This window comes from Brassica napus, chromosome C7 (assembly GCF_020379485.1).
Source record: "Brassica napus cultivar Da-Ae chromosome C7, Da-Ae, whole genome shotgun sequence".
NCBI lineage: Eukaryota > Viridiplantae > Streptophyta > Magnoliopsida > Brassicales > Brassicaceae > Brassica > Brassica napus.
Genome location: NC_063450.1, coordinates 43,545,061 through 43,564,020, shown reverse-complemented (window position 1 = coordinate 43,564,020; position 18,960 = coordinate 43,545,061). Strand labels below are relative to the sequence as shown.

At 37.8% G+C, this 18,960-nt stretch overlaps 2 protein-coding genes across 2 annotated transcripts; one reads left to right on the top strand and one right to left on the bottom strand.

Annotated features, from left to right (window-relative positions):
* The first annotated feature begins 482 nt into the window (after window positions 1–482).
* Window positions 483–9,417, top strand: LOC106409864 (cytochrome P450 71B13-like). The gene is made up of 3 exons (XM_048764284.1): window positions 483–1,169; window positions 1,254–1,355; window positions 9,079–9,417. The coding sequence occupies exons 1-3, from the start codon at window positions 483–485 to the stop codon at window positions 9,415–9,417; spliced, it is 1,128 nt and encodes a 375-aa protein (XP_048620241.1).
* LOC106408826 (cytochrome P450 71B13-like) lies at window positions 9,336–11,684 on the bottom strand. The gene is made up of 2 exons (XM_013849520.2): window positions 10,806–11,684; window positions 9,336–10,738 (listed from the first exon to the last, which is right to left on the bottom strand). The coding sequence occupies exons 1-2, from the start codon at window positions 11,679–11,681 to the stop codon at window positions 10,124–10,126; spliced, it is 1,491 nt and encodes a 496-aa protein (XP_013704974.2). The 5' UTR covers window positions 11,682–11,684; the 3' UTR covers window positions 9,336–10,123.
* Window positions 11,685–18,960: the final 7,276 nt, after the last annotated feature.

Below are 18,960 nucleotides of genomic sequence, written 5' to 3'. Positions count from 1 at the left end.
ATCATATTCTCTCATAAATAGGAGATCTAAACTCTAACAATTGCTTCAAAGATTTTTATTCGAATATTTAGAAATTTTCGGATTAGCAGACATTAGTTGATCGTGTATAGAAGCATAGTAGTCTTCTCGTGTTGCCTTACGAGAGTCTTGAGTTTTTTTGGTGGTTTTAGGTTACGCGGTTCTATACTTTCCACTTTTCATTGATATAAGCCAGTTTTTGTTTTAAGAAAGATGAATGAGTTTATAAGTAAATGAGTTCTTTATTTGATTTGGTATATATATAGGAAGACGAAATGAGTCTGTTGTATGTCATTGTTGCATTCGTCTTCTTTGCATCTATACTCATTGCAAGAAAGGCAAAGAAGAAAACGATGAATCTACCCCCTGGACCACCGAAACTTCCTATAATTGGAAACTTGCACCAATTAGGTTCGCAGCCTCATCGTTCATTAACCAAATTATCTGAAAAATATGGACCCCTAATGTCCCTAAAGTTCGGGAAGGTATCTACCGTTGTGGCGTCAACTCCAGAGACAGTGAAGGATGTCTTAAAAACATTCGATGTAGATTGCTGTTCCCGACCATACTTGACTTACCCTGCGAGAATCACGTACGGTTTAAACGATATCGCGTTTTCTCCCTACAGCAACTATTGGAGGGAAGTACGAAAGGTGGCGGTTGTTGAACTCTTCACCGGGAAAAGAGTACAGTATTTTCGACGTAGCCGAGAAGAAGAAGTTGCCTCCTTCGTTGATTTCGTGAAACAATCTGCTTCATCTGAGAATCTTGTTAACTTCAACCAGAAGTTAATGAAGTTGTCAGGAAGTGTGACTTGTAGAGTTGGGTTTGGGATAAATCTCAAAGGAAGCAAACTCGAGAATACTTATGAGGAAGTCATTCAAGGAACCATGGAGGTGTTGGGGAGTTTTGCTGCAGCAGATTACTTCCCGGTCATTGGTCAACTCATCGATAGGATCACAGGGTTACATAGCAAATGCGAGAAGGTTTTTAAAGCAATGGATGCATTTTTTGACCAATCCATAAAGTATCATCTAGAAGATGAAAGTATCAAAGATGATATCATTGCCTTGCTCCTCAAGATGGAACGTGAAGAGACTGGACATGGAGAGTTTCAATTTACACGAAACCACACCAAAGGAATTCTCCTAGTAAGTAATGGAAACTTCTCAATCAATATAACTTGATTCTTTACATGTTGCATAACGTTTGAATCTTCCTATTGATTATTACAGGATATTCTTATTGGTGGAATAGATACTTCTGCCCATACTGTGACGTGGGTGATGACGCATTTGATAGCAAACCCAAGAGTTATGAAGAAAGTGCAAGCCGAGGTGCGAGAAGTGATTAAAAACAAAGACAATATCATAGAAGAAGATATAGAACAACTTGAATATCTCAAAATGGTGATTAGAGAACACTACAAGAAAACACACCGAATTCCGACGGATCTTCCGACGGACACCAAGGTCGTCGGACATTTGCGACGGAATACTGACAAATTTCCGACCAAATCCAAAAAAATGAAGTCGTCGGAATTCCGTCGGCCATTTCCGACGGAATTCCGACGACATACGGTTCGTCGGAATTTTCCGACGACTTTTCGACGACATTCCGATAAAAAATGTAACCGTTGTAGTCGTCGGAAGTTCGTCGGTATATTCCGACGAAATTCCGACGACATTCCGATTAACAGCAAAGTCGTCGGAATTCCGTCGGAAAATACCGACGGAATTCCGACGAACCATGTGACCGTTGCCGACAAATACATATGACCGTTGTATAGCCGTTTGGGATTGGACAATTCCGACGGAATTCCGACGGACTTCTTTACATCCGTCGGAATTTCGTCGGAAAGTCGTCGGAGGTCCGTAAGCAATTTCCTATAAATACAACCCCTCCTCATTCAACTCATTCACACTTCATTCTCTCTTCATTCTCTTTAGTCATAACAATTCCGTGAAAATCATGTCTTCAGAAGTTTATTATCGTTCGTGGATGGATAAACCTCATTTGGATCCGAACACCAATTTGCTTACGGAAGAATACGTTCAAGGGATTGGAGAATTCATGAGGCTTGTTCAACAGCAACCGGATGCAAAAAGTGGTATGTTAAGATGTCCCTGCTCTTCTTGCAATAATAATAAGGTTATAAAAGAATTTGATGTTTGGACTCATTTGTATATGAAAGGGTTTTCACGTAATTATAAAGTTTGGTACCTTCATGGGGAAACTGGTTATGAATATGGTAGTACTAGCGAACCTCAGCCTGTTAGTGAACCTCAGCCTGATATTAGGTTAGAAGAATCTAGAACGGATATAGATTATGGTGTAGGTACTGAGCAGATGGTACATGATCATTATAGAGGGGAAGAACCAAACCCGAGTCTAGGAGATTTTTTGACATGTTGGATGCAGGAAAACAACCTTTGTATCAAAATTGTAGAGATGGTCATTCAGTCTTATCATCTGCAACTAGATTAATGGGTATTAAGACAGACTATAATTTGGCTGAAGAATGTATGGATGCGATTACTGATTTTGTCAAAGGTATTCTACCTGAGGATAACCTTGCACCGGGTTCATACTACGAGGTTCAGAAACTTGTTGCAGGTCTTCAACTACCGTATGAAGTGATAGATGTATGTATTGACAACTGCATGATCTACTGGAGAGCGGATGAGACACGAAATGTATGCAAATTTTGTGGGAAACCTCGTTATCAGGAGACGAGGGGAAGAGTTCCGATCCCATTCAAAAGAATGTGGTATTTGCCTTTGACAGAAAGATTGAAGAGGTTGTATCAGTGTGAGCGCACAGCAAAAGCAATGAGATGGCATGCAGAGCATTCCACAAATGGTGAGATTAGACATCCTTCAGATGCAAAGGCTTGGAAACATTTCCAGTCAACATATCCAGAATTTGCGGAAGAGAGAAGAAATGTTTATCTTGGATTATCTACTGATGGTTTCAGCCCATTTGGAAAGCATGGAAGGCAGTATTCTCTATGGCCAGTTATTGTGACACCGTACAACTTACGGCCGAGCTTGTGCATGCGACGAGAGTTTTTGTTTCTCTCAATTCTAGTCCCCGGGCCAGATCATCCTAAAAGATCACTAGATGTGTTTCTTCAACCACTAATATATGAGTTGCAACAACTATGGGCGCATGGTTTTGAGACATACGATGTTTCGCGCAAAGAAAACTTTCAGATGCGGGCAGTACTTATGTGGACAATAAGTGACTTTCCAGCATATGGTATGTTATCTGGATGGACAACACATGGGAAGCTATCATGTCCATATTGTCAAGATGACACAGATGCTTTCCAACTAAAGAACGGAAGGAAAACGTGTTGGTTTGACTGTCACAGACGATTTCTACCACCTGATCATCCATACCGCAGGAGTAAGACTTCGTTTACGAAGAACAAGCAGGTGTTTGATGGTCCACCTGAGGAAGTTAGTGGGAAAGATTTGTTGAAGCAGTTTAGGTATTTTGATGCAGAAAGGACGCCAGATGTAGGTGGACATGAAAACATTCGAGTCAATGCGGTTGGAGAGCTACATAACTGGCACAAAAAGAGTATTTTCTGGGATCTACCATATTGGGAGAGTCATCTATTGCGGCATAATTTAGATGTCATGCATATTGAGAAGAACTTCTTCGATAATCTGATGAACACAGTCCTTAACATCCAAGGTAAAACGAAGGATAATTTGAAGTCAAGGTTGGATTTAGTCGATATTTGTGATCGTTCTGAACTTCACGTTGATGAGAACGGTACGGCCCCTTTTCCCATTTATCGGCTAGATGGTGCTAGAAAAGAAGAGTTCTTTGATTGGATTACAGAGAAAGTGAAATTTCCTGACGGATATGCATCAAATTTGGGGAACTGCGTTGATAGAAGCGAAGGAAAGTTTACTGGCTTGAAGAGTCATGATTGTCATGTAATTATGCAGCGCCTCCTTCCGTTTGCCTTTTCAGCATTATTGCCACGTAATGTTCATGAAGCAATTGCAGGGATTAGTGTTTTTTTCCGTGACTTATGCAGCAGAGTATTGACTGAAGAGGGTATTAATAATTTGAAGACAAACGCACCAGTCAGCATGTGCAACCTTGAGAAGATATTTCCTCCATCATTCTTTGATGTAATGGAACATCTTGCTATTCATCTCGCAAGAGAATTGGAACTTGGTGGTCCTGTGCAGTACAGATGGATGTATATTTTTGAGCGTTATATGCATCATCTGAAGAAGATGGTCAAAAATCAAAGCAGGGTGGAAGGATCTATAGTGGCACAGGTGATCAATGAAGAAACTGCAATCTTTGCTGAAAATTATTTTCCACCAGAAGTGCAAACAAAACACCGAAGACCTGCTCGGCATGATGATAGAGGGGAGAGAGCAACATATCATGTTACTGTCCCAAGCATGTTCAAGGAAATAGGACGACTTAGTGGAAAATTCACGAAGCGGAGACTTACGGACACTGAGAACGCTCATTTGCAAACATATTTGCTCACCAACTGTGAAGATGTTCTACAATATGAGAGGTAAAAATATTTATTCATTTATTGTTAGATTAATATTCAATAAATTTATTTCATATTGATAATATTTTTGTATATAGTGTATATATGGCGGAGTTGCGTATGACTCACAGGCATGCAACAGAAGATGAGCTTCGACAACTTAGAGATAACGGATTTGCTGCGTGGCTTCGTAGTTATGTGAGTCATATATCCTATTACCCTATGCAAATGATTAGTTTAAATTTAATATATATAAACTAATTAATTTTGCAATCATATATGTTTTTTTTTATAGGTGAATGATGGTTTGGCCAGAGGTCTTGTGTTCGATGATTGGGTACGCGAATTTGTGCAGGGACCAAACTATGTGGTCAAATCATATCCTAAATTTTGTACGCGAGGATATGCATTCACAAGGAAAGGTCATTCTAAGACAACATATGATGCTGGTGTTTCATCTTCTTCTGGTGACGATGTCTACTACGGCAACATAAAAGAGGACGAGTGGATGGAACTTCTGATGATGATGAACCATTGCAACCAGAGTCTACCAGCAACGCCCAGGGAGTTGAAGATTTGGAAAATGTTCAACTCGTTGAGAATTTGACTGTGTTTGGACATGATGCTGTCGTACATTCAGAGCCGGAAGCCGAGGTTGGGGAGTTTGATGAAGATTCAGAAGATTCTGATTAGTTTTTTTTTTTTTTTTTTTTTTAATGGTCCGTCGGAAATCCCTCGCAATATACCGACGACATAGCGACGACAACGGGTTTCATTGAAAATTGGAAAGGTCGTCGGTATTTCGTCGGAAAATACCGACGACATGTTTTTCTATAAAGTTTCAATCATAAAAATCTATAAATTTAGATGCCAAAACTATGAAAATAACACATAATAAGTGTTTAGTATAGTATTAGATCGCAACCGTTCAAATATAACAACTCATTAAAATATTTATGTATGCATATCATTGTTTTCATAACATCTCATCTTAACATTATGTACTTATACAATCATATTTATATAAGCTTACACTACAAAAAATATTGTTGTGTAAAATCGTGTTATAAAACATTTTTATTGTTAAATCTTTATGCAAATACTATATATATTATCAAAGGTTTGGATTTTGCATTTAGAAACTTGAAAAGAACACCCTAAACACTAAGTCGTCGGAATTCCGTCGGAAAATACCGACGGAATGTGTCCGTCGGAAAATACTGACGGACACGTTCCGTCGGAATTTCAATTAGCCCGGGAGAACCAAACCGCTTGAAAATTTTCGCGAATCGGCATTTGGTATATTTTAAATATACCGACGGAATACCGACGAACCCGTGTCCGTCGGAATCCGCGGAAATAAAAATCCTTCTCCTTTCTTCTTCGTTATCTCCGCGGCCTCTCTCTCTCTCAAAACTCTCCGGCGATTTCGGCGATTTCGGCGACTCTCCGGCGATTCCGGCCTCTCTTCACCGGCGAATCCTCTCCTCACCCTCCTATCTCTTCCCCAAACCCCAAATCATGTAAGAATCATCCCAAACCTTTTTTTTTTCAATTGTTTAGGGTTTTGGAAGTTGATCTCGGATTTTAGGTTGTTTGATTGAACATTTTAGGATTGAATGGATAGTTTAGGATATATAAGTTAGGATTGTTGTTTTAGTTTTTTTGGAACATTTTTTGATTTTTAAAAACGTTTTTTGATTTTTTAAAACGTTTTTTTTATTTTTAAAAACGTTTTTTGATTTTTAAAAACTTTTTTTGATTTTTAAAAACGTTTTTTGATTTTTAAAAACTTTTTTTGATTTTTAAAAACGTTTTTTGATTTTTAAAAACGTTTTTTTTGAAAAAAATATAAATATTTAACACCATTTTTCTTCATTTATAAATTTTAACAACATTTTTCTATATTTATAAATTTTTTATAATTTTGTATACATATATATATATGTAAATCATGTATAGTAAAAATTTTAAAATTTTAAAATTTTTTATATTTTTTTTTAAGTTTCCACTAATAAATATTTAACAACATTTTTTTTTAAATATAAATATTTAACAACATTTTTCTTCATTTATAAATTTTTAACAACATTTTTCTATATTTATAAATTTTTTATAATTTTGTATACATATATATATATATATATATATATAAAAGGTTTAATAGTTTTTTTTAAAACGTTTATAAAACCTTTTGTAAATATATAAATGAAAATATGTTTGATGGGTTAATTTTTTTTTTTAGGGCCGAGGATGAAGCCCGCCCCGCAGCCCGTCTTCGACGTAGTTCGGTGAGCGGTTCCCGTGCATCGGTATCGTCTCATGACTCGGTTCCCGCATATATTCTCGCTCCAGCTCCCTCTGCCCCTCACGCTGCCCCTCACGCTGCTGCTCAACAGGATCCAGGGGTCATGCCGGTTCATCTATTGGTTCAACAACCAGGTCGAGAGCATCTCCCGTTTCTCCAACCCAACCCACGACGAGGCCATAGCACTTGGTTAGTATTTTTTTTTATTTGTACCGTTATATTTTTTGCTTTAATTAACTTGCTAACTTGTATTTTTTTTTAAAGGTTCACCAAGTCGAAAAATGGCATTAGCCGGAGCATCAACCAGATGATGTACTCCATGCTCCGTTTTGGATATCCAAAGTGGAGTGTGATCCCTTCCGACGAACGAGAGTTGTGGTTTCGTCAGTTTGCGGTATAGTAACCCTTCATTTTTTTAAAGTTTTTACATTTTTTTACATATATTTACTTATTAAATTGTGTTTGTTTTGTAGCAAGAGTTCAACTGGCACTCCGATCTTACGGAAACAGTCCGTAAGAAATTCAACGAAAAGGCCATGGACTCTTACACAAAGCAGATAAACGCGTGGAAGACAGTTTGGCAGAAGAACAAGAAGCCACGGTTCATCAACGGGGGGGTGTGGGAGCAGTTGATAGCTCATTGGGAGAGGGAAGACACTGCAGAGACGTCTTCTAGGAACTCCAGGAACCGGAAGAGCGATCGTGGCGGGAAAGGTATGTATGTGCACAACCTCGGCGCTTGCTCCATGTCTACTAAGGAGGATGAACTTGTAAGTTTTTTATTATTATTTATCTTTATATTTTTTAAATAAATATTTTATATATTTTTTGGCTAATAATGACGGTTTTTTTAGATCGAAGCAAATGACGGTAATCCCGTTGATCGTCTCCAACTCATTAAGGTGGCTCACACTAACAAGACGACGGGTCAAATTCAGGACCCCGTGATCAGAGGTGTAGTTGATTTGGTGGAAGCTGAGATATCTCAATCTCAGCCTCTCTCTGATGACGGCGACTCCACGGGAGCTTCAACCAACCTGTCTCTATTGCAAATAAATGAGATGGTTGAAAAGGTAATTTTTTTTATTAATATATTTTTTTTATAATGTCGATTATTTACTTGTCCATATTTACTTACTTTAAATATTTTTGTAGGCGGTTCCTAAAAGGAAAGGATTAAAAGGAAAGGATTAAAAGGAAAGGATTCCTAAAAGGAAAGGAGGCCGTTTAGTTGGGTTGGCCCGTCGTGCTTCTTCGTATCCGGCATCTTCTTCGCAAGCTCCGTATGCCGATCTCATGATTCTCGAGGAGCTACATGACAAAGATGAACGGATTGGGGCATTGGAGGAGCAGAACACCACTATCCTTTCGGAGAATGCCACTATCCGTTCGGAGAATGCCACTATCCTTGCTGAGTTGGCATCCCAGAAGAAGTTCAACACCGAGATTATGCAGAAGCTAGATCGTTTGATGTCTTCGAGTTCTTCTTAGTTTATTTCGGCTTTATAAAACTTTCGGAATGTTTTTTTTTTCTATTTCGGTTTGTATGAATGTTTTTTTCCTATTTCGGTTTTTATGAATTTAAATTTTATAATATTATTAGTTTTAAATTCCAATTTTTAAAAATTTATTAATATCAAAAAATATATAAAAATGCAAAATTAATTTGTAAAAAAAAAAGGGTATATACCGACGGACAACGGTCGTCGGAATATACCGACGGACATATATCCGTCGGAATTTACCGACAAACTCATTTCCGTCGGAATATACCGACGAACGTGGTTCGTCGGTATTTTCCGACGACCTATGTCCGTCGGTAAATTCCGACGGATACAGTTCGTCGGAATAAACCGAGGAACCACGTTCGTCGGAATTGTAGTTTTCCGATGAACTCTGGTCTCGTGTAGCCGCATCGTAATATCGTCGGAAGTTCGTCAGAATGACGTTTCTTGGTATTCGTCAGAAAGTCGTCGGAATTTCTGACGAAATTCCGACGAATTTTTTTTTTCCGACGAAACGATACCGACGGACGGGTTCGTCGGAAATTCGTCGGAATAGACCGATTCCGACGAATTACCGACGATTTCGGCCATCAGAATCCCCCTGTTTTCTTGTAGTGGAAACACTTAGGATAAACCTGCTTTTGCCACTACTAATTCCAAGAGAGGCGTCAAGAGATTTAAAGATTGGGGGTTATGACATTCCAAAAAAGACATGGATCCAAGTCAACGTATGGGCTATTCACAGGAACCCAAACATTTGGAAAGATCCAGAAGTGTTTATCCCCGAGAGGTTTATGGACAAAGATATTGACTACAAAGGTGTAAACTTTGAGTTGTTGCCGTTCGGTAGTGGAAGGAGGATGTGCCCTGGTATGAATTTGGGTATGGCTTTGGTACACTTGACTCTTATCAATCTTCTTTACCGTTTTGATTGGAAGCTTCCGGACGGAATGGACGCAAAAGATGTTGATCTTGAAGAGTCATATGGACTTGTCTCTCCTAAGAAGATTCCACTTGAACTCATACCGGTCATTACCCAATGGACTTAAAAACTTTTTATATTTTCATTGTTCAAGATGTAACATTTGAACGTATCTTGAAAGTCTTTTCAATTTGAATAAGGAAAATGTTTGAGGAATCCATATGTGTGCACATTTTCTCTTGTAACAACAACTTTTTTTAATCAACGTTACTATTGTTTCAAACTATAGTCTAAATCAGTGAATATTCCTGCATGAACCCTAAGTCCTGTAACTCAATATTTCATCTGAAGGCGGAAGTTGTATTTGCATGATGATCATAGCCTTTTGCGAGTATGTTATTGAATATCAGATAATTTCATGGACCAGGAAAAACTTATAAGGATAGATGAAGAGACTGAACTATAATATCGAGAACTATAATTTTTGTGATTATCTTTACGAACAAAACTAAGAAAAATCCACGTGTTAGGCGCAGTACTAATGGTGAAGTTCTCTTCTACTTTCATTAATATAAGTAGATTTTATGGTTAGTCAAAACGTCATATCATAATTGTATTTTGGATCATGAATTTGTAATCATTTTTCTGTGGTCCATTAAAATAATTTGTTAGACTTGTTTGAACATGCATTAGCGGACATAAAACGTTATGGTTACCAGACATAATTTGCTAAAAACTGGATTCATCAAACATGTTTCTTATTGATAATGGTAACACCTTCAAAACACTTCCAAAGGTTACATTTTAAAGTATGACAATAATATATATAAAAGTCAAGTCCGCTTTGTAATAACCGGGATAAGCTCAAGTGGAATTTTCTTAGGACAGACAAGTCCATATGATTCTTCAAGATCAACATCTCTTGTCTCCATTCCTTCCGGGAGCTTCCAGTCGAAACGGTAAAGAAGATTGACAAGAGTCAAGTGTACCAAAGCCATACCCACACCCATACCAGGGCACATCCTCCTTCCACTACCAAATGCCAGCAACTCAAAATTTAGACCTTTATAATCAATTTCATTGTCCACAAACCTCTCAGGGATGAAAGCTCCTGGATCTTTCCAAATGTTTGGGTTCCTGTGAATAGCCCAAACGTTGACATAGATCCATGTATTTTTTGGAATGTCATAACCTCTGATCTTTAAATCCTTTGACGCCTCTCTAGGAATTAGAAGTAGCACAAGCGGGTTTATCCTTAATGTTTCTTTAATCACCATTTTGAGATACTTCAGTTGCTCTATATCATCTTCTGTGATATTGTCTTTGTTTTTGACCACTTCTCTCACCTCGGTTTGCACTTTGTTCATAACTCTTGGGTTTGAAATCAAATGTGTCATCACCCATGTTGCAGTTTGGGCAGAAGTGTCTATCCCAGCAACAAGAATGTCCTGTAATAACAACAAAAAAAAAATTAGATAATAAAGTTTGAATATTACAAGTTTTTCCAGTACTTACAAGAAGAATTCCTTTGGTGTGGTTTCGAGAAAGTTGAAACTCTCCAAGTCCAATCTCTCCCCGTTCCATCTTGAGGAGCAAGGCTATGATATCATCTTTGATACTCTCATCGTCTAAATGACACTTTATAGCTTCATCGAAAAATGTATCCATTGCTTGAAAAACCTTCTCACATTTGCCATGTAACCCCGTGAGCCTATCGATTAATTTACCAATAATGGGGAAGAAATCCGCTGCAGCGAAACTCCCTAAAACCTCCATGATCCCTTGAATGACTTCATCATAAGTAATCTCAAGTTTACTCCCTTCAAGACTCATCCCAAATCCAAGCCTACAAATCACACTTGCTGACAATTTCATAAACTTGAGATTGAAGTTAACCTGTTTCTCCAATGAGGCAGATTGTCGGATGAAGTCAACGAAGGAGGCAACTTCTTCTTCTCTGATATGTCCAAACGACTTCACCCTTTTCGCGGTGTAGAGTTCTATAACTGTCAGCTTTCGCAGTTCCCTCCAATATTTGCTATAAGGAGAAAAGCTGAGGTCGTTGCGGTTGTATGAAAGTCTTGCAGCGTACGTCGAGTAAGGTCGTGAACAACAATCAACGTCGAACGTTTTCAAGACATCTTTCACTGTCTCTGGAGTTGACGCCACAACGGTAGACACATTTCCAAGCTTGAGGGACATTAGAGGTCCATATTTTTCAGATAATTTGAACATGGAACGATGAGGTTTGGATCCCAGTTGGTGCAAGTTGCCAATTATAGGAAGTCTTGGTGGTCCAGGAGGTAGGTTTTTCTTTGTTTTTCTGGTGCTCTTTGCAACGAGTATAGATGCAAACAAGATTATTGCAACAATGAGATACCACACATCCATTTTGCTTCCTACACAGCAAGGGAAATATTATTTAGAGTTAATTAATAATAGCTTAATTTTCTCAATCTATTTAACAAAATCTTAAGAGAAATATAAGTAACATGTTGTGGGTGGGATATGACCGTGCAAACTAAAACTACCAAAGTTCTTTACCCGATCAATGTATTGGCAACAAAAATAGATGCCAAAAAAAGATGCAACATCGGAATAAGTCAAGAACGTGTGGATGAAAAATTAATCAACTAGATAGAGAATATGAGCTTCTTCTGTAGTAATGAAACATCTACATAGGGAGACAGAGCTCGGTAATATTTACCTTCAAGTCTTTAACTTTGTGTAGAAGATTTGATTTAGAGAGAGGGAAAGAGATATGATAGTTTAGTAAAAAAAGAAGAGAGATATGATAGTTTACTTGTGTTGTAAGACAAGCAGGCAATGGCGAATTCATATTTATAAACCATGTGAAAGTGAGATGATGTTGTAACGTATGTATCTACATTAACGTTATGTTTGAGAATCATACATTTGAGCACGTTTAGAGTAGGTATCCCAATTTTGAATTTCTCAAAATATGAACACAAAATATTTTATTTATATTTAATTTTGTCTTGATTTTTTTGGTGAGATACGACTATAATGCATATGTTCTTAATTAAAATTTCTAATTAAAGACATTTTAAATATTGTTTGGATATATATATATATATATATATATATATATATTTAGGAAAATGCAATGTAGATTTGGGATATTTTTATTAAGATCATATTTTTTATCGAAAGATCAGAAAAAATAGATATGGAACTCCTGTAGAAATTATTTCTAAGATTATCAGTTATTCCAATTAAACATTCGTCGTATATTTATGGGGAATTTCACAAATATGCAAGTTGCTCTGTTCTTTATATAGTATCAGGAATTCAAGATACAGTTCAATGTGTGCAGTAACTAAACAATTTTTTTTTGCACAAATTTATGAAGATCAATAACGAACCAGTGTGTGCAATAAGCCAATAACTAACCAACTTTTTTCATAGGAAAAAAACTTCACATAAACTACCTTCTTTGTTTGACAAAAAAAAAACTATCTTCTTCTTTTTTTTTTTTTGTCAATCACTATTAATCGTCAATCACTATTATTAAATTGCTAGCCCAAAAGCTAAGCTAAGGGCATTTCCAATCCATACTTATTCCCACAAAAATAGATTATCTTTATTATAGGGTAAGTTTTTCTCCAATGGTTTACTCTATAATAGAGTTACTCTATTGTAGAGGAGAAAATAGAGGAATTCCACTTTTTCACTCAAAATATAGAATGAAAAATTGAAATTATTCTATTTTCTCCTCTATAATAGAGTAAACTATTGGAGCAAAATTTGCCATATAATAGAATTATTCTATTTTTGTGTAAATTATAGAAGAAAAAACAGGTATGAATCAGAGATGGGCGTGGAATTGTCTATGCATTTAAATATTGCCCAAGACCTTATCACCACACAACGTGGGATTTCAATAATCACTAAAAAATTAATAGTACTAGTGGCATTGCCCCGCGCAGAAAGAATTTATTTCGTCTCAATATTTGTTAGGGTTATTGTACCTGTGAATTTTGCGTCTTTGGGTTGATCATTGTTTTTCAAGTTTTTTATTGTTATAGGGTTAGAGTTGTGATGATGAACTGTGTATGCACTGTTATCCACTCATGAATGACTAAAATGTGTTAGTAATGTGATTGATATAGTTCGTGGTGTTGCCTGTTGTGTCACTGAAACTTATTGTTTGTTTGTCTTTTTAATTTGTTACTTGTATTGTTGAGATTACATAAATTATATTAAGGTTGTTGAGAGTACCTTTTATTTCTGAATATTTTTTCTCCAGTTTATTTGTGTAAGTTGTGTGTATTAAGTAACCATCTTTTTTATTCTTATTACGTTGGTTATATGTTTTTATTTTTATTTTTAAACTTGTTGTTTTTACCGGACCTTTAAAACAAATACACGAAGACTTGTAAAATCCTTAAAACCCACTTAAAGTGATACAGCGGGAGTAATAACAAATATTGTTAACAAAAAATATTTCAACTAAATCATAAAATAATATATATATATATATTAGAACACAAACAATACTAGTTTTGGATATACATGTGTTTTAAGTCGGGAACAAATCTGTTTTTATCGGGTCGGGTCTATTCGGATCGGTTCTTTTTGGGTCCGGGTCTATTCGGATCGGTTCCTTTCGGTTACGGTTCTTTCGGGTAAAATAAATTAGACCCAAAAGATATTTATAGATTTTTGGTTCAGTTTTGGGTCGGGTATTTTTGGATCGGTTCGGGTTCCAGTTTTCGGATATAGGTTAAAATGAGTCACAATGGGTTGGGCCAGAAGGCCCACTGCTGAAATGAGTAACGATATTTTAATACTGTCCATTGTGGACAAAACCTATGTATACCTAAATCACTAGACTCCAAAGCCCCGAGTATAGTATAGGTAAAACATATTACGAAAAATAACATTTGACCCAAAAAAGGAACATATTACGAAACAGAAGTATTCAAACAAATGAGAGCTGTAAGATATGATCTTTGTAAAATAGACAATCAAATCACGTGTTTTTTTTTTTTTTGATAACTCTGGTATCTGGGCAGTCACATTCCCAACTATCCCCGAAAGGGGTCCAGCGCCCCAACGGAAGGGATGTTAAATCCGTTGTGGCCAAGGCTCGAACCCGGGTGGCGGGCAGTACAGTTGTACCTCCTTTACCACCAAGCTACGAGCGCTTGGTTATCACGTGTTATTTACTTGTCTCTATGCTACTTGCGAAAATGTTGCTCCTGCCTTGCTTTATAGGAACACTATTTTAGTATTGTATACTAACGTCCAAGATAACTTCGCTAGGAATTTCTGTTTCGGTCTCATTGATGAATTCAAATGGCAATGAATATATTAATCTTTCTATATGGATTTTATGAGTTTCATTCCATCAGGTCCACCGAATATCACAAGACTTGATCGTAAAAGGCCAAGGAATATGCAATTCACTACAAGAAAACATAATCTTAACGAGGGCGGTTTTCCTCGCTAATTCGTCGTAAAAGAGGCTTTACGACGAATTAGCGAGGAAACGTGTTCGCTCGTTACACGTCCGTCGTAACACATATTTCCTCGCTAATTCGTCGTAACTTAGCGAGGAATATATTTCGTCGTAAAGACGAAGTAGAACGATTCGTCGTAAAGACGTCGCTACAATTCCTCGTAAGGACGTCGCTACAATTCCTCGTAAATAACTCGAAAACAGTTTCTCGTAATCTACACGTAAATACCTTGAAATATTTTCCTCGCAAAATACACGTAATAACCACGAAATTATTTCCTCGTAAAATAGTCGTAAACATTTCCTCGTTATTTCCTCGTAAAGAATTCCTCGTAAAATACTCGTAAACTGTTTCTCGTCATTTCCTCGTAAGATTTCCACGTAAAGAGGTCGTACTTTAGCTACGAATTTACTTCATTTTTATTATTTTACAGAATTTTAAAATATAATAAAAAAATAATTAAAATTATTTAATTTAATAATAAATTAAAATTCAAAATAAAAATAAATTCATATGAAAATATTTTATAAATAAATAAGTTTTGAATTTATATAATACAACAACAAAAAAAAAAACTAAGGGTCGTTCATCGCCCGGTAGAATTCATCACTCCTCCTCGTAACATCCGCCTCGTTATGTACGTCGTCGGATGACTCGCCATGAATGGGATGTTGTTGTCGCATGTTCCTCAACATGGACTCCCATTCCGGATTTGTGGCCGCAATAACGTCCAAGAAGCCCTCGACTCCACCCATACGAGATTTTGTCGCGGTCAACTCGTTACGCAGCTGAGCGGACTCTCTACGCAGCTCCGTGACTTCATCATCCCGTCGCTGACCATAAGACGATGTCGCTCTCGGAACATCATTGACGGAACCAATACCCAACGTCCGTCCCTTTTTTTTAGGGACAACCTTAAAAACAAAAAATAAATATTGTAAGTAAATATTTAAAGTTAAATTAAATGATTAATTAAAAGTTAATTTTTTTGAAAATTTACCTCCTCGTAAATCTTATCCACTTCAAGTGTGGATAAGGTGACGGGTAATCCGTCGGTAGACTGCTGGGTCAGCTGAGTCTGGCGGTCTTCAACCCGAGCAACTACGTCGTTGTAGATTTGCTCGGACTTGCCATCTACAAATACGCCCGCCTTGTTCTTGTGGGTCCTCTCGTAAAGTTCCATAAGAGACGGGAGATGTCCCGTCTCTTTGGCCTAAAAAAACAGTTAAGAAAGTTAGAATAAATTAATATAATTATTAAAAAAATTATTTAATAAAATATTTAATTACCATTTCCAAACGGACACCGGCGTGGGGTTTTTGGCCCGTAGTGTGAAGCATCGGCCCGTTCCCGTGCTCATCGACCGTGTTACGGGAGTTAGAGCAAGCCTGGGCGATTCTAATCGAATCAGGAAGGCGCCAATAACGGATGAGGCCATCCCACACGTCCGTGGTGAGCTCAGCGGGTTTGCCACGCTCATACCCCTTCACGATCCAGTCACCCTTCCAGTTGGAGACCGTGTCCAACAAGCGAACTTTCGCTTTCGCGTTAAACTTCTTCCTCACCCTCTCAGTGATCCCCAAAGCCCAATTATATTTTTGCTGTTGGAAAAAATAAATTAACAATTAGTTTTTTAGAAAGTATATATATAAATCATGAAAAAATTAAAATATATATAATTAATTAATAGAAACTTACAGCGTAAATTTTGAACCACGTCTTTCTGACGTAGTGAGGCGTCTTACTCCAGTTTGGATGTGGCATGGAGAAGTAACCCTTGATCGTGTCGGTTACGTCCGATGCAAGACATCCGTCAACCCCCCACCTGGAAAATACAAATTTAAAATATAAATTATTTTTTAATGTTATAAAAGATATTTAAACGAATTAAAAAAATTAATGCAACATACCACAACGTTCCGTCCGGTCGGTCTGGGTCGATGACTGGTAAACCTTCTCTGCCTGGCAGACTGAGAATGTCCTCTACCGTGTACTGCGAGTAAGGAGCACTCGGAGGCACCATCAGATCAGGATGAATATCAGCGACCATCGGAGGTGCCATCGGAGGAGGCACAGGAGGAGGCATCGGAGGAGGCACATGAGGAGCCGATGGTGCACTAGAAGATGTAGACCCAGAGACTCTCTGAGTGTACTGAGTCTCGGGGACAGTCTCCTGGCCCGAAGAACTGGGAGCGGAAGAAGAGGCCGGGTCTAAACGACTACCCGGCTCACCGAAGATCTCTCTATAATGGGCAGTAAGTCTTCCTTTTCGAACCTGGAAAAAAAATGAAATTTTTGAAATTAACATCAACAATATATTTTCCAACATTATCCACCTAATCAACACTAAATAACATAAAATTCGCAAACCTATCTAAATTCCCTATACTAACCACCTAATGTATCTAACCAAATCAGAGAGGAATCAGGCTTACCATTGCTACGAAATGGGGAGGAAGTGGAGAGGAAGTAGAGAGGAAGTAGAGAAGAAATAAAGAGTGAGCGGGTGTATATATAAGATTACATATCGTCGCAAATTCGTCGTAAATTTACGACTAAATAGCGAGCAGTTACAAAGGCCCGTCTTTTTTTTTACGAGGAAATTGCGAGTAATCACAAAGGCCCGTGTTTTTTTATACGAGGTATTAACGACGATTTACTTTACGAGGAATTAACGAGGCTTGCTTTCCTATAAATATACCCACAACTCTCACTCTCAAACCACACCCAAACTCCCAAATCACACTTTATCTCAAATCACAATCCTCAAAAAAATCATATTCAAATTATAAATATTTGAAAAAAATAGGAAAAGGAGAAGATATTAGAATTCATGTGGGCGAGACTTACGTATTATAATTGCTGGAAGTCTTGCCACATGTTAATCTGGTATTTTTCTCCTTTTCCTTTTTTTTCAAGTTTGTACACTACGAGATATTTACGACGATTTTTACTTACGTGGAATTAACGGGTTTATGTATAAATCCATTTACGTGGTCTTTACGACGATTTTGCTTACGTGGAATTAACGAGTGTTTTTTTTACGTGTACTTTACGACGATTTTGCTTACGTGGAATTAACGTGATTTATGTTTAAATCTTTTTACGTGGTCTTTACGACGATTTCATCCTACGTGGAATTAACGAGTGTTATGTTTAAATCCCTAGAACCCCAAACCCGAAACCCGAAACCACAAACCCCAAACCCCAAACCCCAAACCCCAAACCCGAAACCCGAAACCCCAACCCCGAAACCCGAAACCCGAAACCCCAAACCCGAAACCCCAAACCCGAAACCCGAAACCCCAAACCCCAGATTCCTTATTTTCTACTTCATATATTCCAAACCCCCATCTTTAATTTTCTACTTCATATATTCCAACCCCAAACCCGAAACCCGAAACCCCAACCCCGAAACCCGAAACCCGAAACCCCAAACCCGAAACCCCAAACCCGAAACCCGAAACCCCAAACCCCAGATTCCTTATTTTCTACTTCATATATTCCAAACCCCCATCTTTAATTTTCTACTTCATATATTCCAACCCCAAACCCGAAACCCGAAACCCGAAACCCCAACCCCGAAACCCCAAACCCGAAATCCGAAACCCGAAACCCCAAACCCGAAACACCATACCCCAGATTCCTTATTTTCTACTTCATATATTCCAAACCCCCATCTTTAATTTTCTACTTCATATATTCCAACCCCAAACCCGAAACCCGAAACCCGAAACCCGAAACCCCAACCCCGAAACCCCAAACCCGAAATCCGAAACCCGAAACCCCAAACCCGAAACCCCATACCCCAAACCCGAAACCCCAAACCCGAAACCCGAAACCCGAAACCCCATATTCCTTATTTTCTACTTCATATATTCCAAACCCCCATCTTTAATTTTCTACTTCATATATTCCAAACCTCATATTTAATTTTAGGTTTCGTCGTTATTTCCTCGTTATCTTACGTGGTTTTTACGACGATTTAACCCTACGTGGACTTTACGACGATTTTATGCTACGTGGACTTTACGACGATTTCATCCTACGTGTACTTTACGACGATTTCATCCTGCGTGGACTTTACGACGATTTCATCCTACGTGGACTTTACGACGATTTGTGCTTACGTGGAATTAACGAGTGTTATGTTTAAATCCCTAGATTCAGAAACCCGAAACCCG